We start from the raw sequence: 20108 nt of genomic DNA, 5'->3' as shown, positions 1-20108 counted from the left end.
TTTCTTTTGGAAGCTAAAAATAACCTGCACAGGATGGAGGTTGGGCCCCAGTGCTCCTGCATCAGCATCATCCTTGCCACCATATGATGGTATTTGTGACGTGGGCAGGGAGGAGTTGGCCCATCTTGAAGTGATTGGGTGGCTTCTTGGGGCTGTCAGAAGTCATGTCCTCTAAATGGTCTCTCTTATGAGCCACTACTGAATTAAAACCAGCAACCTGCCCTGTGTTACAGAGCCACTGGTGACCATGGTGTGACCTGTTGAATGGGGAATGTAATTCTTGCAACGTGTTTTATCCCCAAAACTGCCTTGGCCCCTTCCCTATGGAGAACTATGGTGCTCAAAGCACAGACCTGTGTCAGTTAGAATCTGCAGCAGGAGCTCATTTGAATCCTTTTAAGAAACTGGTTGTTAGTCAAATCTACCTGGTTGGTAGAAGGGTGGTGAACCACCCATGCTGTTCTAAGCAAGTGAGCTCAGAGACTTGATTATGGAACAGTCTCCTGGCATGAGTGCTGGGCTTTCTGCCACTTGCTGTACCTGTTCCCACTGTTTCAAGCTCTTGTTCTTTATGTTTCAAATCCTAATGCTTGCTTACTTATATTTATGTACTCCATGTAATGATAGAGCAAGAGAGTGGCTGTGATCAGAAAGCACCTTTCCCATTAGTCTGATTTTTGGGACTACACACCAGGCACTGCCAATTCCAGCTCTCTTCTGCTCCTGGCAGTGAGGTTAGTCCTGCACTCACTGTCCAGACCTTTGGTAAGGCCAATTTCCTCTGTTGTTTCTGACAACAAATTTGTCCTGTCCATTTATTTTCCTGTAAAACCAACTTTTACCTTTGCCAAATGAAAAATGCACATGCTTTGCAAGCAGCTGCATCTTATTGTAAATACAGATTGGTATCCAGCAAGAGCATCTATAAAGCTCCCATTACTGGCACTATATAAGTGGAAGGCCCCTCTTCCTTTAGTAGCTCATATAATTTGAAATTTTAGTTAGTGTAGTCTTTCCTCTGTACCTGCAGCACCAGTCATGCCTGGGGCTGCCTGTGGCTTTAGGACCTAACAAGAAGGGTGGGAGAGCAGAGACATGTTCATTTTTAAACCTTTGAAAGCTAACTGCAAATTTGGCTTCTTAAATTACTTCATCTGAGTCACTGGAGGAAAAAGGGTGGTTCCTTGGGTGATCAGGTAGATAGGCACTTGCTCAAACAGAGGCTGGTATGCCCTCTAGTGTAATACTTATTACTAAAAACCAGCAAACTCTAAAGAGCCTGACTTCTTCCCAGTCTCCTGGAAGGATGTTCCAAGATCTACCAAGCACATTCTTAGGCTCACAATGCAGCCAAAGAACTAACTGTTTTGTTGATGAATTTACTCCCAACTTTGCCTAGTTAACTATGCTCTGAATAGCTGTGGTGTCTGTCACTTTTGTTTCAAACTACCCAAATAATTGTGATGGTTTTTTATTTGAAACCTCCATTACTTGTCTTGTTCTAGGGGAGAGCTCAGAATAAGAACTGCTTTCTTCCCAGGAAGAGCTACTGCCCCAATATGCAGAGAAGTATCTCAGAAACCATGATTCAGAGTTCTGTCCTCACTTCAGGATTTGTTTCTAGTTTCATCCTCTTGTTTCTGTAAGTGGCAAAGGAAGATTAAAACTGATCAAGAGAGTTTTGGCAGCGCACAGAGATGCTGGCTTTGAGAAATGAGTTGGAATATGAACAAGATCTTGCAACAGTTGCTTGGGGCAACCACCTGCCAGCCATCCTTCCTGTCCAACAGAGCACGAGGGAATAGCTAGAACTGAGCAGCTGCTCCTCATTTGGGATGGAACTGACACTGGGAGTCTTGCACAGTACTAAGAGTGGTGTTGGCCCCTTGCTCTGGCACCTGTGGGGGCTGAGATCCCTTTCCCTTTGGAAGCAATGGCAGGGGTTCCTGCCAACTGCCTCAGGGATTCCTTTTTTGAACTTCGTATATTGGGATCGAAGCTGAAGGTTGTTGCTCCTGTATCTTCGTGCAGACAAGCCCACAGGACATCCCACCTGCTCGGGGAAGGGTGCAGAGTACTCCATGTCAGCAGTGAGCCTTGCTTTGCATTTACTGCTGCTGTGGTCTTAGACTGCTGTGGTGGCCTCCAACAACAGGCCTGGAACAGGAGGAGCAGATTTCAATCCAAAGCTACCCTCTCCCCACCCAGGAGAGACAGGAGTGATGAAACATGCACACTCCCCAGCTTACTGCAAGCCCATGGCCAGCAGTGTCTGGCTTGCATGAGCTGAAAGAACACCTGTGTCTCAGTGCCAAAAGAAAGTTTCAGACAAGCAGGTGCAGGCCAAGGCTGAGCCTCCAGCAAGGTGTTCTGCACTGTCTCCTGAAGCATTGGTACAGCTCTGCTGCACCTCTTGGTAGGCTGGACACCTCAGAGGTGAGTCTGGCATAGTCCAGCTTGAAGTGAGTGTGGGGCAGGTGCACAGTATTGAAAACATGCTGGGAGGTGTTGCACCAAGGCCACACTCACTGCCTTTCTTGCAGTATTTACCACAGGACTTGGCTGGCTGCTGCCTCCAAACATCTGAGCTGATCTCCAGTGACAGAAACCATGTTAAAACCCAGCAGATCCCAGGACATAACTAAAAGCTCACAAGGCCATGCTGTTAGGTGAGCTCCCTACCTGTGGACACCAAGCCAGCAAAAGGTAAGTTGCCTCATTCCTGCTTCCAGTCCCTGGCTCCTGTTCTGAGGCTGGAGCTCAGAGCTGTCTGCACACCCACCCAAGGAGAGTGTGCAGGAGCAGGTTTCTTCTTGGCTGTTCAGCTTGTAAATTCTTTGGAAAAAGGGCTGCATCTAGGTCTGTCTGCACAGCACTTGGCATAATAAAATCCTGCTCCTTGTTATAGTGCCAAGTCCTTCCCCGTGCCTTTATAGCCTCATTGTCTTCCTTCCCAACTCCACAGAGTTGTGCAGCTGGAAAAACCTCATATTTCCCACGGCAGCTCCTTTATTTTTGTCTCGGGAACACAGTGAAGCCCCAGAAAATGTCTTGGGCATTTTGTAACTAAACTCGCCTGACCAGTGTGTGAAACATTTAACTGACCCATTTCCTTATTTATTTATTTATTTTTTTAATAAAATTGGTCAGCAGCTTGGGGCAATGTACAGTTCTCACCCTGATGGGTCAGAAATGCCACTGTGCTGCTCCCATGAGAGAACAGCTGGAAAGCTGACAGCTGTGTAACAACCTCACCCACAGACCATTAAAAGTAGTTGAGAATGTACTACAATGGACTCAGGAGAAGACTAAATTTCCATAATTACCATTTTTGCAGTTAGAAAACCACCTGCCCCACATTATGCAGTGTGATGGAGTTGCATGAGCAGAGTTTGTGCTTAGGTCAGAGCTGAACGTCTGGGCAGGAACCTGCCCACCACCCACCACTGTTCACTGTGACAGTGGTCACACTGCACCATCACTCATAATAGACAAAGGAAAAATCCCAAAATCCTGTTTTGTTTGGATGCTTGTTCAGCCGAGCCAAGCTTCTATGGTTGATGTATTTCACAAACTTCATAGTTTCTTTGTCTCTATAAACTAAGGCCAAGCAGTTGTCCTCTGGATTCACTGTCAACAGCTAGAGGACACAAAGATAAGGAAGAAAATAATCAGTTTCACAAAAATGGCTTTGATAAAATTCTTAAGAGAAAACAAAACTTCTTAAGAGTTTCAAAAGTTAGTTAGAACAAAGGTCTGGTGTTAGAAAATGAACGGTAACACTATTTTCATTTTAATACCCTTTTCCTTAAGCATTGTTATACATTAAGAGCTTCTGGACTTCTTACTGGTATGTCTGCTCAGCACTGTCACTAGTATTGATGCTGAACTTGACCTCAGTGAACAGCACTTCCCTGGCAAAGTGTTCTCTCTGCTACAGCTTATGTCCCTTCAAGGCAGGCTTCCCAAATGGCCCGGAGTACAGGTGCTATGAGGCACTCTCAGGGCCCAGGTCTCATGCTTTAGGTGAACAGCAGCCTCTTGAAGCTGAGGCCAGAGCTTTGCCCATGAGCAGTGACTGGGGTAAGGAGGCTCCAGTGCGCTACCGAGCACCCTCAGCATTATGTTGGCTTTATGACAACGTGTAATTATTTCTCTCCACCCTCAACAGTTTTATCTGATTTGCAGCTAGCAACTGAGGTCCTTACCTCTTCATCTTCACCTTTAGCAATGTAGGAAGTAAAGCCACCATATTCAGGATCCCAGTCTTAAAATAGAAAAGAAAGATTCTTAGAAACCTCAGTGCTGTGCAGGCTCCATGCAGCCTTCCAGGAGATGCTATTTTTTCACCCCGCTCCCCAAAGTTATTGGATACAGGGTAAGTATTTACCTCCTGCCAGTCTATTTTTTTTCTTCTGTTCAGAAACAACTTGAAGCAAATGTATGGGATTTGCCTTTTATGGTAGATGAGCTATTTAAAGTTGTTTGGTTCACTGCTCCTCACCTGTAGAATAGTTCTGCCCTAGCACATATGCCAAAGTATGTATTTCAGTATAATCACCAGCATGTGCCAGATGGTTTCAGCTGTACATTCTGGCCTCATCTGGTCTAAAATGCTTGTGTTTAGATTATTTTTTTTACCACTATCTAACTAGCAATCAACCCAAAATGCCTAGACATGCCTAAAGTAACTTTTCAATACCCTGGGCTTTGTGAGTTGGAGATGTAGTGAAAATTCCCATGAGGAAAGGGGTGGAACACTCCTGGTGGGTATTGTGGCCACCTGATCCTCCAGCGTGCCCAGAGCCATTGTGAGCCATTGCTTAGGAGAGGAAAGGTCTGGGAAGCTCAGCCTTTCCCTCTGTCCAAGCGCCACCTCCTGGTGCAAGCGGGAAAGGCCAGAGATGATTCCGAGACCACAATATCAAACCCTTTGCAATGAAGACTACTGAAACCAGGGTTTGTGCTGAAGCGAGGACTAGGACAACTTCTACAGACTACAACTACTTCTTCAACTACAGACACCTTCGATGTAGGGAAAAGCAGGGAAATTTTGGCTATTTTAGCACTGCTGAGAACTTAGAAGTCATTCCTTTATGCAAACCTTGTAAAAGGAGAGTCTGATATCTCTCTCTCATCCACTTACCTTCACAACCACAGAAGAAGAGCAGGTCAAGAGCAAATTCTGTGGCTTGAGAGTCGTGGACAAGAGTGTAGTGCCCGTGGGTCCAGCGTCGCAGCTCCCCCGCACACACAGGGGTGCCTGAGCCTAGGAGAGGGCACAAACATCCAGGGAAAGCCATGAAGCCACATCAGCTGAGCTCAAACCATGTGAGGAGATCAGTGATCTCACACCACTGTGAAATTGTCTGCTGGCTCCAGGGAAAAAAGGGTAAAACCACAGATCACATGTCAGTATCTTTCCCAGAGGTGACTCTAGGTTAGGTACTTTGAACAACGTGTAGGAATGGGACCAAGATTTGCTCCATACCTTTGTTCCTGGTAAGTGTTCTGGTGCAATTATTTCAGTAGGACTTGCTTTTTTATTACCTTTTATTCCAGTGTCCACTAACTTGCCTTAGTGCAGGATAAGTGTTTCCAAAAATGCCACCCTTAAACTTCAAAGCCACTGCTTTAAATAAACATCCCCAATCAAAATCCAAAATTAATCTAATCTTTGATAGCTGTCACTGCTGACAACTAAGTTGTAGTTTAGGCTGACTGTTTTCTCAAAGGTTGAATCCTAGTTTTAGGTGTCAGTTTTTTAATTCTAAAATAGTTTTACTTCTGACCTGCTCACCTTTCTCTTTTTGTTTTGTTATTTCATAACAAGGATATTCTTTATATGAAGCGTGGTTTATGTGGATGTAGAAACTAAATAACTATTGACAAAAGATTAACCCCTAAGTCCCACCCTTAAGACTTGTTCAAAATGGTATCTTCAAATTAGTCATTGATTTACTCCAAATTCTTTTGCAATGAGTCACTGATTTTAGTTAATCAATCTAACATGCTTCAAGTCCCATGTTTGTGCTGGTTGCAGTACAACACAACACTAGTTCCATGAAAATCACTGGGAATTGTTGTTTGAATCCTTTCACACTACTCACCATTCTGAACCTCACCATCCTTTGCTTCAGGAGTGTTCTCAGGCTGGTGTGGCTGATGGGGATTGCCATTAGCTGGTTGTTCTGTCTCTTCCTGCTCAGGTTTGGCACTGCTGTGCCCAGTGGTGTCTGCTGCTTGTCCCTCCCCAGCATCTTCATTCTCATCAGAGGGAGCTAGGAAGTGCAGTTTTAGGCCAGTGAAGTTGGAAAGCAGTAAAAATAAGGCCTCAGAGCGCAGCAGCTGCAGGAATTTCTTCAGGGTGTCAGGGAGGCTGTCTTCCTCTGCTGTCTCGTACAGTCTGAAAGACAGGAGATGTTTCTCCTTGTGGGAGAGCCAACAAGGACCATGTCCAGAGGGACAGCATTGACCACTGCAGCCTCATGGCAGCTCCTGCTCAGCCTGATCACCAGGTGCAGTGTGCTGTTGTTCCCCACCTTTTATTGGCTGGCCCCCGACTACTCCACTGGATCTCTTTGTTCTCCAGTGCTTCACACAATAGTTGGTATTTCTCTTTCTAGGAGAGATGCAGAAATATTCACATTTAGCTCCCAGAAAAAGAAGGTTGAAGACAAATGTTTTATTTTTGCTGAGTCCCCATGCAGCAGTGTACAGGCAGTCAGAGGGAATCATTCCACAGAAATCAGAGTAGGCCTCTGGAGGTAAACCTGGTCCATTCCTCTTTAGGTGTGAAACTTTAAAGGTGTTTTATTTTAACAGATGTACAAGCAAGCCCTTTCCCAGCTTTTGTGCCATGTGGTACCTGCCAGCCCTCTGACCAGTACTGGCAGATCACATCAAATTGAACCACTGGGCTCACCTTAAGAAAGTCTTTCAGGAGAATTTCTGATCGCTCCTCAAATTCCTCCTGGATTTGAGCTTGGGAGTCCATGTCCAAATAAACTGGATTGATCCACTCATACAATATTTCATGCTAGAAGGGAAATGGAAAACACTGAATTTTCAAAAGTGAAGAAGATTCCTCAATTCCCCCTACCAAGCTGGCCTCAGGGCTGAATTCCTACACCCAAACTCACCCCACTGCCTTATTTCATTGCACCACAGGTATTCACCACATTCTCTGAACTACTGTAGGTATGCAAAACATACAAAGATGCATAAGAAAGAAACTGTATACAAATATGGACAGGAAACGAAAAGGAGAATGGGATAAAGATTAAAGCATCCCCAGTGCATTGATGCATTCCCTAGCAGGTATTACAGGACAGAGACAGAAATGCAGACATACACATGTAGGCCTGTTACTCACATCATAGGGGATGTGTGGGCTCCTGGCCAAGGGGGCATCAATGTGCCGTGCAGGTCTGGCCACAGGCGGGCCGTGGAACCAGCCACTCACTGACAGGCGGCACTTGTGCGACAGAACCTCCGACACCTGCAACAGTGATGGGCAGCATGTCATGGGTTAGACAGGGACCAGCTGTCACAGGGACCATGAAACTTGTGACAGGAGATGGGCTCTGCTCCAGAGAGCCCACTGTATACACAGAAATGTCAAACAGGGCTAGACCAGAACAGATTATCAGAGAGAGACCTATTGTCCTGAAGTCCATTGCAGGTTTCCAGAATTCCAGTCTAAGCTTTTACTCCAAGCTCACAGAGAATCCATTCTCTCTCTCCCTCTGAGAGCTTTGAGTCATGGATTTTTAAGACAAAATTATATCACTACCTGAAAACAATCAGGGCAGTGACCAAGTAGATGCTGCTGTAAGTTAATAACTGTAAGATAAATGACACAAAAATAACCCCCTAAGTGGCCTAGGTCAGGACATGCCCAATGTCGTCTATCACTGACCATCTTCCTCTCCAGCCTTCTGCTCTCTGGCCCTGTCTGATATAGTCCCTGGTACTCTCAGGTACACAAGTGTCAGATTTCAGTCAGGTGTTTGTGTCATGCAGATCCCCAAATTATTGATCCTGTTCCCAGGCATTTTCCTGTCAAGTGTCACAGAGTACTCCTTAACTATATCAGCATTTCTGCTACAGGGCACTGAACCATGTCTGTGTCACTGAGGGGGTACAGCCAGATCTGCATAGTGCCCTTGCACTGTTGGCAAGGTGATGGATGGCTTGAGGAGCTCTTCTGGAGTAAAGTCATGACCACCACATCAAAAATGTGAGCTAGTTTAAAACAAGCCAACAAACAGAAACAAGTGATAGCTAAATTCACGGCTGTGGCTTGCCAGGATAGTAACACAAAAAGGAAATTTTTCTTTCCCATAATGATGCCGCTAGAGTGATGGTTTAAAGTTGGCATTGTTGGTTCCTGTCCTCCTTAAAGTCCTCAAAGCCCTCTCTTTAGCACACAGCACTTAGCATGAGTATCCATTCTATCCACAGTTTTTCTCCTTCCCCATCAGGATTGTAATAACACACAGAATGAATAACCACAACAATGAGGATTAAAAAATTAACAAAAGACAACTCCTTGCCTGGTGGAAAGAGATTGGAGACACTTCAAAGAAAACCAGCGTGTTCCATGAAGGCACTAATGACTTGGTGATTTGCTGTGGCTGAAAGTGTTCTGAGGAAGAAAACATACCCTGGTTAAGACAGGAACTGGGACTTCTTTCTGACTTTATGACTCTGTGACTGGTGGGACACCTGAGTATAAGGGATGGAGCTCAGAGCAAGGGCTGGTGAGGAATCAGTGCACCTCTGCATGGAGACAGGAAGAGAGAGCTGGGGCTGTCCAGCTTGGAGAAGAAAAGGTTATGGGGCAACCTAAAGCCTCTTCCAGTGCCAAAAGGAGCAACCAAGAGTGCTATAGAAGCACTAGGGATAGACAAGGGCATGGAATAACAGAACAAAGGGGAATGGCTTCAAACAAAGGGTGGGTTTAGATTAGCTATTAGAAAGGAATTCTTTACTATGAGCAGTGAGGCATTGGCACAGGTTGTGCAGAGAAACTGTGGATGCCGCATGCCTCATGCTCAACCTGGTCTAGTAGATGGTGTCCCTGCCTACAGCAGGTGGGCTGGAATACGAGCTTTAAGATCCCTTCCAACCCAAACCATTCTGTGGTTCTGCTGTTGGAAAGAGAAGTTATTGTCATCACTCTGGAGTTGCAAGCACATTTACTGGCATCACTTCCATCTTGCCTCTACTCTTGACCCTTCCAAAAATTTGTCCACTGTTGCCTGTTAGCACTGTCTGCAAAGCATGCTACAGCCCATCCCTAAGGGGCACATTTTACTTATACATCAGCTTCTCTGAGCAAAGGAGAATCTCCTTTCTACTGTTTGAGGTGAGACTTGCTGCAAGGGGCACATAAGCTTCATCTTTTTCATCCCCCTGAGGCTGAGCTTAGAGCTTTTACCGTCTGTGCTGAACAGATCCAACGTTCCCCCGTCACTTTTCTCCCAGGGTGGGACGAGGTACAGGATGAAAGCGATTCTCCGACCTTCCAATTCATCATCGTGGCACAGCAAGACATCTGCAATTACACACGTTTTGCTGCTGGAGCATCTTTCCAGTACATGCATGATTCATTCCAACAACTGCTTCCCAGCTTTGTCCCCACACGGATATGACAAGAAAAAAACATGTTCTTTCCAAGAACTGCATTTTCACTCATCAGCATCACCAGCCTGCGATCTGCAAGATTCTCTTTTTGTGGGACTGCACTGCAATTGACAGATGGGTTACTCTGAAAGTACAGGCAGTTATACACCAACAACAGTTTTTTCATCATTTGTACTTCATTTTGAGACACTGTTTTGCTGCTGACAGCCTCTGGGACCCTCTGGAACTAGAATAAAATTAGGTATTCTATAGCTATTTTGTTCCTTACACAGGCACAGAAGCTTTAGGGAAAGGATCAATTATAGACTGACCAGTATATTCATATTTAGCACAGGATATGTCAATAGTTGGCTCCAGCACTATCTGGGTCACAGCAGAAAGCCACACTCGGAATTCTTCACACAGAGCATGCCTGAAAGATAAGCAGAAAGCAAGTGTTCTCCTGTGCTATAAAGCATACCATCATAGACTAAACTAATTTATTGTCTCCCTGCCAACTATTTAAATAGTTCTAGGTGCTGTTGTTGTGAGTGACAGTGTGTTCCTATAGAACCACACAGGTGCTGGCCAGGAAAGCAGCACAGCGCTCACAGCACTGTTGGCAATAACCAGCAGCAAGCGTGCAACACTCGGAAGGTGCTCCGGGAAGTGTTTCAGAGGCGACACAGGGAGGAGAGCTGAGTATGGATGAAAGCTAAACACACTTCAGTGCCCGTGACAAACACAGAGCAGATTCAGCGCTCCAGGGCCGGTTTTTGGCCCCAGTACGGGGGCAGAAGGCGGCCACACCGCGGGCCCACCCCGCATCGCCTTCCCTGCGGAGCCCCCACGGCTCTTCCCCTCACCCTGACCGGGCAGAGCCCCCGAGCCCACGCTTTACCTCAGGGCGGAGACGTGGGGCTCCGGGCTTGCCCCCAGCTCCTCGGACTGCGGCGGCCCATGGAAGAGAAGAAGGGACGGGGGTTAGGGTGGCTCGGCTCAGCCCGGCCCGGCCCGGCTCAGCCCGGCCCCGGGCCCACCTGCCGCAGCGAGAGGAGGTCGTTGCGCCGCTCGCGGAAGCCGAGATCCAGCAGCTCATCCTGCAGCGCCTCCGCGAAAGCCGGGCCCGCCAGAAATCCGGGAATGACACCGTGTGGGAACGGGGCCGGCTCCAGCACCACGGCTTCTACAAGGGAAGAGCCATCGGTCAGGGGCGGGGAGCCGGGCCACGCCGTACCGTACCGAGCCGGCGCCGCTCCCCGCGGGCCCGGCCGGGCCGTACCGTGCCGGAGCCGCTCCCCGCCGGCCCAGGCCGCCCCCGCGCGCTCCCGCAGCGCCGCGTCCCCGAGGGCCGCGCACAGCTCCGCGCGCTCCTCGCGCCTCCCGCGCTTCGCCGCCGGCGCCGCCGCTCCGCGACGCTTGGTGGCCATGGCACCGTCCGGCTGGACTACAACTCCCTGCGGCCCCCGCGCTTCGCCCCGGTGGCCAATCGGATGGCGCGGGGGCCGGACGGGAAGCCGCTGGCCAATGAGTAAGGAGGGGGGCGGAGCGCGGCGGGTCCCGGCAGGCGGCGCGCGGCGCTGAGGGCTGGGCGGGCGTTAATGGCGGACGCCGCTCCCGCCGCCCAGGACTGATCCACCGCTCCCGCCGCCCGCTCCCGCCGCTCCTCGCCATGTCCGTGGTGCCGCCCAACCGCTCCCAGACCGGCTGGCCCCGCGGGGTGAACCAGTTCGGGAACAAGTACATCCAGCAGACGAAGCCGCTCACGCTGGAAAGGACCATCAACCTGTGAGCGCCGCCTCGGGCCTGCCCGGCTCTGCCCCCTCCCCTCCCGTCCCGCCCCGCTGGCGAGCTCATCCCCGCTCCCTCAGCGCGCTCAGTGGGGATTTCCCTCAGTGCCCGCCGTGCGAGGGTCCCGGCCCCTCGGAGGGCTGGGGGCACGGTGGCGGCAGAGCCCGTGTGCGATGGGGGCCCGCCCCCCTCACAGGGGCTGCTGAGCCGCGCTGTGGGTACCGAGGGCTTCGAGGGAGTGTGGAATATTTGGTGTAAACGCTTTAGTGCTTAGAAACAGCATCTGGCTCGGGAGGTGTGAACCCCAAGTAGCCTAGGGAAGCTTTCAGTGTGTTGAGCATCACAGACGTTTTCGCGCCCTCACAGGCAAGCAGAAAGGCGGCAGAGAGAGGCAGGGTTTGTTCTTGGCCTCCCTGGGGTTTGGGCTGACCTTGGGCAGTCAGTAGGATGTGGTTGGATGTGCCCGGTGTTTGTGGATTGTCTGGTACAGGTGTTGGACTTAAAATTTAGAGTGTTTGCTACCACAGAAAATTGTCATAGATACAAACTACTTACTAATAAGCATTCATGTATTTTTATGAGAAATAATATATTTTTGCTTCTTCTAGTAAACTCTAGTGGATTTGGGACGTGTTCTTTGCTATGCACATCTGTCAAGTTGCAAATACCAGCAACAGTAAATATTCAGTTTTAGCTTTAATCACTGACACTTTTGTGTAGTTGAGTTTATTCACAGAGTTGTGTGAAAATTCAAATACGAACTTCAGAAACGAGTATTTCTGTCGGGTTTCTGAAGCAAAGACTCATCATGAAGCTGTGTTATCAGCAGCATTTTTTTTAGATTGAGGCTGAGGGTTTTGATGTACAGACTAATGCACCCACATTAGTATAGTATGGCTTAGAGTAATAGGCTGTTATTATTAAAGCCATTTACGTATCTAAAAATGGAAACTAATGGAAAAAGAAACGTAGATAGTTTTAAACCATAATTAAAAGTGGGGGGGCTTGTTAGTAAATGAATCTGTGGTTTGGAAACTGGTTGTTTTGGCTGACTTGTCTACGTGAGAAAAGGCTCTAACAATAGCAACTGGCTTGCTATTTTAACCACTGTTAAAAAATAAAACATGAGGAAAATTGGAGGAGAAGGGAGGCTGGAATTTGAGGGGGGAAGAGTGTATCCTACTAAAGTTTGACATGTTTGGGGAAAGAATCCATGCCAAGAAGCATCTCAAGGAAAATGTAAGATCAGTCATTCATTCTATTAACTCAATTTCTGTGTGCCACAAGTTGGTAAAACCATGGTGATAACTATCACTGCTCTGCCCAGAACCATTTTTTTCTCCCTTCTGACTTAGCTGGGTGATTCTGTCTTCCCTCCAGGTCTCCTGCCATCAGACCTCTCTGTTACATGGATTTAACTGTACAATAACACTCCCCCTGTTGCCCTCTGTGCTGTCTTGGACTGACCCATTTCTTGCCTAACCTTTCCTTTCTTTTCTGTTTTCAGTCTGTCTTACCTGTAGAAATGGCTGAATTCCTGCTGCGCTGTCACCAGAGTGCAGGGCCCAGCACCAGCCCAGCAGAGGATCTGCTCACACTCTTGACCCAGGCTCCCAACCCTGTACTCAGAAACTCAGCATTTCTCCTCTTCTGTGATCCACGTCTGATTTCCCACTTCAAAACAAAACCACTTCTAACAGTTTAGTTCTCAGGCTTTCGTTACATCTGCAGAAAAAACTGCAGTCCTGTGCAGATTCCTTCCTTCCCAGCAGAGCTTTTTCTCCAGTCTCTTTTCCTCTCAGAGCTTCAGCTGCCTTTTCCCTGCAGCGTGATCAAAGAGGGTGGCTGTTGAATGACAGTCAGTTCTGTGCTTCTTTTCCTTCTTTTGAGCCCAGAGTGCAGCTCAACAGGACTGTCTGTGCTTGTGTGTTCCATAATGCACATCTCTCTGGGGCCTCTTAAGCCCCCAGCAAAGATTTTAGCCCTGCACTGGCTTACCTATCACACAGCGAAGGGTTTGCCTCAGGACAGATGCTATGTCATGGTGATTTAAAGTTACATTTCTTGTTATGCAGTAACATTTTTTCTCTTCCTTACAGGTATCCTCTGACAAATTACACATTTGGCACAAAGGAGCCTCTGTATGAGAAGGACAGCTCTGTGGCAGCTCGGTTTCAGCGCATGAGGGAAGAGTTTGACAAGATTGGCATGAGGCGGACAGTGGAAGGAGTTCTGATTGTGCACGAGCATAGGCTGCCCCATGTGCTCTTACTGCAGCTGGGTACAACTTTTTTCAAGCTGTAAGTGTCTGTTTCTTAAGTGTAACTTCAGTTTATGGTCACAAATCACAAAACACACGGGCTAGAGGTTAAACTGTGGCCAACTGCTCAGTGTTTTGAATGGGATTCATTGCTTGTAAAGACTTAGTGTAGAAAGTAATTTTTGAATGTGTGGGGTTTTCATCTAAAGTGTGTTTGTTTGACTCTGCTTACAAGAGAGACTGACTGGGAATTTTAGTTACAGTGCATCACTACAGTAAAACCTTGTTTAAAACTCATTATCAGCAGTTGGTGTGTTGTACTTGCATTGTGAAAGCTGTTTTGTTTCAGTAGCTTATGCTATGCCCACAGAAATGGGCAAGTGGAGGTCAAGGACTAACCCCTTGTAAATACAGAATGATACCTGTTTACAAACTAATGGCTGAGCTGGGATAGCAAGAAAGAGAGGCACCTAAATTTGAAAAAATTGCTTCTGCTCATCTTATAGTTATCACAGCCGGAGTGAAGTTTTAGTGTTTGAATGTGGTTGTAGTGATGGTGGTGATTTTCTTTTTTAAACTAGATGGGCTTGACTTGTCTCACATTACCCTCTTTGTGTTTGTGTTCTTCTGTTTTAACATTTTATACTGTTCTCAATTTTGTGTGTGTGTTTTAAGTCTTATTTTACATCTAGATTAGTTTTTGACATCTTGATTTGAAGTGTTGTCACGAACAAACTAGACAAGACTGAAATGATTTGCAAAATGCTGTAATGAGGAAAATGAGTAATCTTGCATCATTTCCCCACATGAGTTTCATTTTCTGCTTTCTATGCTTCATTGAGTGCTGGTTTTGTGATAAGAACAAATAAAGGCAGTATTTACAGCTCTTCAGAGCCCTTCAGCTTCTGATTGTTACTCTCAAAACTTTACCCTTTAAGTGTCCCAGTTATTATCATGTGTATTGTTGTGCTATGTTCTGCTGAACTGAAAGTATTTTATGCAATGGTTGTTTTTATAAGGGACATAAATAGCCATTTTAGTTTAGGTTTTGGTGAAAGCTGTCCTGCTATCTTCAAATTCAGCAAAGCTAAATTTGGAACTTTGGACTTAAGAGCCATAAGTGAATTTGTATCTCCCTGCCTGGAAGCACACTGGAACTTGCCTGTGAAGATTGGTAAATGCAATAAAATAACTTTGGCTTTCACAATTGATTATTTTAACAGACCTGGTGGTGAACTGAATCCAGGAGAAGATGAAGTAGAAGGGCTCAAACGCTTAATGACAGAGGTCTGTTTTCTTTCATTATGTTGCTATAGGAGAATGTTGCATTGTTTTAGAATTACCAGAATAAACAAAAGCATTAGAGTAGTCTTCTTACCACTGTTGTTATTTTGTTGCTTTTGTGATGTTCTCAGGTAGTTAACAAATAAAGCAGTCAAGGTTTCATTTATCTGCATCATGAGTGTGGCTGACTCCTACCCGCTGCTCAAGTCCTGTGTTCATTTGCAGCTTTGCTTTCTGACTGGCTTCAGGCAAGTGAGTGTAGAGATGAGCAATAAAATATACTGTGGAGGACAACTGATGGGGACTTGCCTTTGAGATAGTCCTTCCAATGCACCATTTTCTCCAAGTAGCTAAATTAATTCTACTAGATAATGTAACAATGTATTTCTTCCCATTGGTCTGACAGAACTCAGTCCAACTGAGTACTGAATAGATTTTGAAAAGCTTTTTAGAGTGCCCTTGTCCTACCAGGTGAGGCTTTTACTAAAAAATCTCACTTTATACAAAAATAAAATTCTTTTGAAAGCTGTCTCAGAGCAGTTATGAACCACATCAGACACATATTACAGCAAATCTTTGTGCTTCCAGTATGTGTTTCCTAACGATTTCCTTGAGGTAGTTTGAGGGCTAATTAGTACTGGATTTTTGATAGATACTGGGTCGTCAGGACGGTGTTCAGCAAGACTGGGTGATTGATGACTGCATCGGCAACTGGTGGAGACCAAACTTCGAACCTCCACAGGTGAGTACTCTGTGGGCTTCCATCTTCTTTGATCAAGTTCTGTTTGTACTTCTAAAAGCCTTCAACCTTCCAGACGGGCTTCTTGAGTACCTGTTGCATGAGCAACTAGTTTTCCTGGGTTTTAGCTATTTCATCTCCTTTCTATGACTGAAGAGAAACTACAGCCATTTATTAATGGAAACTGCTGTCTCCCTTCTCATACCTGTCCTGATGGATGAGAAACCACTGGATGTAGTAGCTTCCAGTTCTATGCTGAGACAGATGCACCATTTAAATTCCTTTTGTAGCCACAATGGAGACTCTTGCACTGCTGCTTATGGAACAGATGCCTTGTGAATAGATTAGTCTCGCTACCGTATTTCTAAGGGCTTTAATATTGAAATACCTTGCTTAGTTTGCTTTTATGCATTTCTGTTTTATTAGGTTGTTTTAACTGTTTGTGAGTATTGGTGCCACTTTAGAGCCTGTCAATAATTGTGACAGCAACAGCATGCCTTTCTTAGGTACTTTCTTATGAAAATGGTTTTCTTTATTTGATGCCAAGAAAAAATATATGACACATTGAAAGCTTGTACAGGGCTTGATAATTTATAAAGCAGCACTTAAAATATTACACAATATTTTCAAAGCTCTGTACAACTGTTTTTTACCATTTTTCTTCTAGTATCCATATATCCCAGCTCATATTACAAAGCCAAAAGAACACAAAAAGCTGTTTTTGGTCCAGCTTCAAGAAAAGGGTAAGTGTGTGTTTGCATCAAAGGGTTGTATTTGTAACAATGTTTAAATGCTTGAATTTCACTCAAGGAAAACCAAGTTGTGATTGTATGCTTGCAGTTTTGTAGTCAATCACTAATAAAGTTAAATGCTGATATTTGTTTTGAAGGTAGATGATCATTTGAACATGAGTTCCTAGTAAATTTTCATTCCTGCTCCTGCATCAGTCTGTGTACAGCATATGAATCCCACATTTAACTAAAACTGAATAAATGTGCTTGAGTGCTCCATGTAGTGAACTTGTTTTGATGCCTATATGGGAAGATGATACCTTGGCTGAATGTGCTGTTTTTTCTGATTCATCAACTTGTATTTGTTTTTAGCTTTGTTTGCAGTCCCCAAAAATTACAAGCTGGTTGCTGCACCATTGTTCGAGCTGTATGACAATGCACCAGGATATGGACCCATTATTTCCAGCCTTCCTCAACTTTTGAGCAGGTGTGTTGTATTTGTGTAGTGGGTCTTGGGAACATGTTTACTGTGGGACACCAGAGCAAGGCAAGGTGCTACAGAAACCAACTTTAAAAAGTGGCATCTATCCCAAAGATTCTGCTTCAGATGAGCTGTGATGGACACTTTCGAGGCTCTGATCACAACTGCCTAGCACCAAAGCCCTACCTAGCAGTTGTAGCTAAGGAAGACATGGAAGATAATGAGGATGAGGCTCTGCACAGACTGAGGAACAGCTTCTTGTAGCTGTTGGGGACAGCTGGAGAGTTAAAGCCAGGATATGATTTTGAAGCACTGAATTAGGTGTGCATGTTATCACAGCTTTGTGCTGGTTAAATGTGGTTGGTTTTTTACATTCTCTAGTAGACTTAATGAAGTGTAGCATCATTATGACACAAATATCTGTAGGGACAGCTGTATTTTTTCATTTCTCTTGCAATGTATACCTGCTTTGACTTTCTTACCTGGAAGTAGCTTGTGGCTTGTCTCTCCAGAGCTCACTAGTCTCACTGGTCTCTTACTTGAGAGAATGTTCAGGCATGCCAGGAGTCCCACAGCCTGCCAGCTCTTCCTCAGGGAAGTCGTTCTGTCACACACTGATTATGATGAAAAAATATGTTAGCAGAATGTTAGCACTGGTGTTGCCCATAATATTTTTGTTTCTTGCTGAGTATTTTTCTATGCAGCCCAAATTTTGGCTTCCCCTCCTCCAAAGACAGCAGGTACTTCCTCTTGAGTACCAGCAAAACACTGTCTGTTACGCAGGTTGGGTAGTGGTGCAACAGACACATCCAAAGGCTGGGCATCTGGGAGCTGAGATGGATGCTTGCTTCTACAGTTTTTTATGAAACTTAGTTGGGAAAAATTCTCTCTTCAGTATGTCTGTATATTCCCCTTGGAACATGTAAGGTTGGCCTGGCAGCAGAAATACTGCAAAAGAGTTGCTGCTGGAGGAATGTAACTCTTACTGTGACTTATGTATCTATGAACCTGTTTTAAGAGATGAAATGTTAATAATTAGTTCTTCTGCATAAGAGACAGTTGTGCAGTGCTGGTGTAGGATTGGCTGTTAAAAATTATGCTCCCTGCAGACTGTAAAGCTGTCTTATTAAAAAATGCACTTTTGTCCTGTCAGGTGGAGGCTTATCCAGAGCAGAACCAAAACATTTGTTTTTCATTCAAAAATGCCCTTAAAATAAGGATGAAAATTCCTCACTTGGTATAATCCTTTTAATTTTAGGTTCAACTTTATTTACAACTGAGTTCCTCTATACCTGAAGACTCCAGTAGAAGAAGCCGTCTCTGTGAGCACAGCTTTGAACTGTAGAGAAACGAATGCGTGTGACACAAGGATTTTTTTAAGTCATTCTGTTCCCGAAGGCCACTAAACATTCTATGGTATGAGCAGTGAAGTGAATCTCAACTGTTTAGCTAGAGAGATGGCAATTGGCTACCTGTCCCTTTTCATTGTAATACTCACCAATTTTTTGTTTTGTACAACATTAAACAATATGGTTAAGATTCTGTTTGTCTTGGATTTGGTTTGGTTTTTGTTGGGGTGGTGGTTTTTTTGGTGATTTTTTTTTTTGTTTGTTTGTTTTTAGGTTTTTTCCCCTTTTGTTTATTAGTTGTTTTATTTTTCCCTATTGTCTCCTACTTTTAGGTGCATATTTTAAAACTTCATTACTTTTCTTCAGGAATACAGATGATCTTGGAATGAGGAGGAGCTAAGCCATTCAGGGCCCATTCAGATGCTGCAATCTCTATCCCTGAGCAGGGAATATCCCTAGGATCTTGGAGAAATGAAATAGCATAAGTGGGTTCAATATAATTTTGAGTCTTAATTAACTTGGAGACCAGAATTGCTTTTTGAGGGAGTAAAGTGTAGCCATTACTTTTTTTACCAGAACTGATCTGTTTGTACAGGGCTTGGAGGAGATGCAGCATACATCTGTTCCTTCAGTGCCCCCTTAAGACAGTTACAACCCCAAAAATTCTGTTGGACTGGTCCGAGATATTGTTCAAATGAGGAAAGGGAAGTTAATTTTGTATGTGTTTCCTTATCTTTGGGACAGAATTAAGGTCACGCTGAAACACTTAACAAATGCTACATGCAAGTGGTTCCATGTTATCCTGTCCTGTGCTATCTCATCCTGCAAGGGATACCCACAGTTTTGCTTTTTCTCAACATTTCAGTCTCCTGTAGGCAGTAAATATCAGTCTTTCTAATTCTGGGGTTTTTAGGTGCTTGGCTAAATGTAAAGTCCAGTCGGATGTGACACTTCCCAGTGCTTTTAGTCTTTCATAATTTTACTTAATGAGTGTTTAAAAGATTTATTTCCAAGTTTGCCTCTGATCAGAAAGATGCACTGTTGCTTGTGCACTGTCCTCTTTTATGAAGGCAGGGTTGGAGAGTGCCTGCTGCCAAGAGAACTGAATCTTGCCAAAGTGCTTGGCTCTGCTGCCATCTGCACTGGTAAGCAATGTACAGAACAAGCCTGACAGCTTGGTGCTTTGGTCAAATCGAAGCTGTGCAGTATGGCAAATGTACTGCAAAATGCTGGGAAAGGTAGTGCAAGGACTGTTCACTTTGGTTCTATATGTGGAAGGTCCAGACAGATGGTGAGTAGAATGTATGGTTTCTTAGCTCCAGCTGGGGAAAATAAAGACAGTAGGAGAGTGGAAAACAGAACCCTTTTTTTCCCGTGGAAGTAAGGAAGGGCAGGTGGAAGTGTGGAAGCCAGGTGCTGCAAGAACAAGGAGCAGAGTACAGCTTTTGAGCCCTGGCACTTAGAGCACCTCTCACCTTACTTACCGCACGGTAGTTTGTGAGACTAATTCTTGTTCCAGGCTGCCTGTGGAAGGGCGCTGTTCCTGCAGCCTCTAGGCGCTCTTCTCCGCCAGCCTGCCTGTAGGTTTGGGGCTCCCGCAGGCCCCTCTGATTCCCGAGGCGCGGCCCTGGCGGTGCGGCCGCTGTCCCGGGCCCGGGCGCGGGGGGGTGCGGGGCAGGGCCGGGCCGGTGGAAGCGCCGCCCCGGCCGTGACTCAGCGCGCGGGGTGACGGGCGGACGCGACGCCCGGAGCGGGGGGTTCGGGCCCGGTCTCTTTCCTTTCTCCGGCGGGGGCGGCTCGCCCGGCCCCGGGGAGGGGCGGCGGGGCGGGCGTTGAGCCGGGG

General features: G+C 45.8%; 2 protein-coding genes across 2 annotated transcripts; one reads left to right on the top strand and one right to left on the bottom strand.

The window, feature by feature from the left end:
- Positions 1-3095: 3095 nt before the first annotated feature.
- OGFOD1 (2-oxoglutarate and iron dependent oxygenase domain containing 1) lies at positions 3096-11168 on the bottom strand. The gene is made up of 13 exons (XM_083870363.1): positions 10913-11168; positions 10671-10816; positions 10532-10578; positions 9963-10063; positions 9446-9562; positions 8559-8650; positions 7376-7501; positions 6926-7039; positions 6543-6622; positions 6111-6406; positions 5147-5269; positions 4209-4267; positions 3096-3640 (listed from the first exon to the last, which is right to left on the bottom strand). The coding sequence occupies exons 1-13, from the start codon at positions 11058-11060 to the stop codon at positions 3479-3481; spliced, it is 1611 nt and encodes a 536-aa protein (XP_083726489.1). The 5' UTR covers positions 11061-11168; the 3' UTR covers positions 3096-3478.
- A 33-nt stretch (positions 11169-11201) lies between these two features.
- NUDT21 (nudix hydrolase 21) lies at positions 11202-18453 on the top strand. Its single transcript, XM_083870364.1, has 7 exons — positions 11202-11418; positions 13521-13721; positions 14905-14968; positions 15618-15707; positions 16372-16447; positions 16808-16922; positions 18175-18453. Exons 1-7 carry the CDS (start codon positions 11303-11305, stop codon positions 18194-18196), a joined length of 684 nt encoding a protein of 227 aa, XP_083726490.1. The 5' UTR covers positions 11202-11302; the 3' UTR covers positions 18197-18453.
- The last annotated feature ends 1655 nt before the right edge of the window (positions 18454-20108 follow it).

Source organism: Zosterops lateralis (assembly GCF_965231275.1).
Source record: "Zosterops lateralis genome assembly, chromosome: 12".
NCBI lineage: Eukaryota > Metazoa > Chordata > Aves > Passeriformes > Zosteropidae > Zosterops > Zosterops lateralis.
The sequence above is the reverse complement of the archived record's forward strand: the minus strand, read 5'-3'. Positions and strand labels throughout refer to the sequence as shown.

Coding starts and splice junctions, on each gene's coding strand:
- NUDT21 (XM_083870364.1), top strand. CDS start 11,303: ATGTCCGTGGTGCCGCCCAACCGCTCCCAGACCGGCTGGCCCCGCGGG. Junction 13,722..14,904: donor GGTACAACTTTTTTCAAGCT/GTAAGTGTCTGT, acceptor TTATTTTAACAG/ACCTGGTGGTGAACTGAATC. Junction 16,923..18,174: donor CTTCCTCAACTTTTGAGCAG/GTGTGTTGTATT, acceptor TTTTAATTTTAG/GTTCAACTTTATTTACAACT.
- OGFOD1 (XM_083870363.1), bottom strand. CDS start 11,060: ATGGCCACCAAGCGTCGCGGAGCGGCGGCGCCGGCGGCGAAGCGCGGG. Junction 9,563..9,962: donor TGCTAAATATGAATATACTG/GTCAGTCTATAA, acceptor GTGTAATTGCAG/ATGTCTTGCTGTGCCACGAT. Junction 6,623..6,925: donor TCCTGAAAGACTTTCTTAAG/GTGAGCCCAGTG, acceptor CATCTCTCCTAG/AAAGAGAAATACCAACTATT.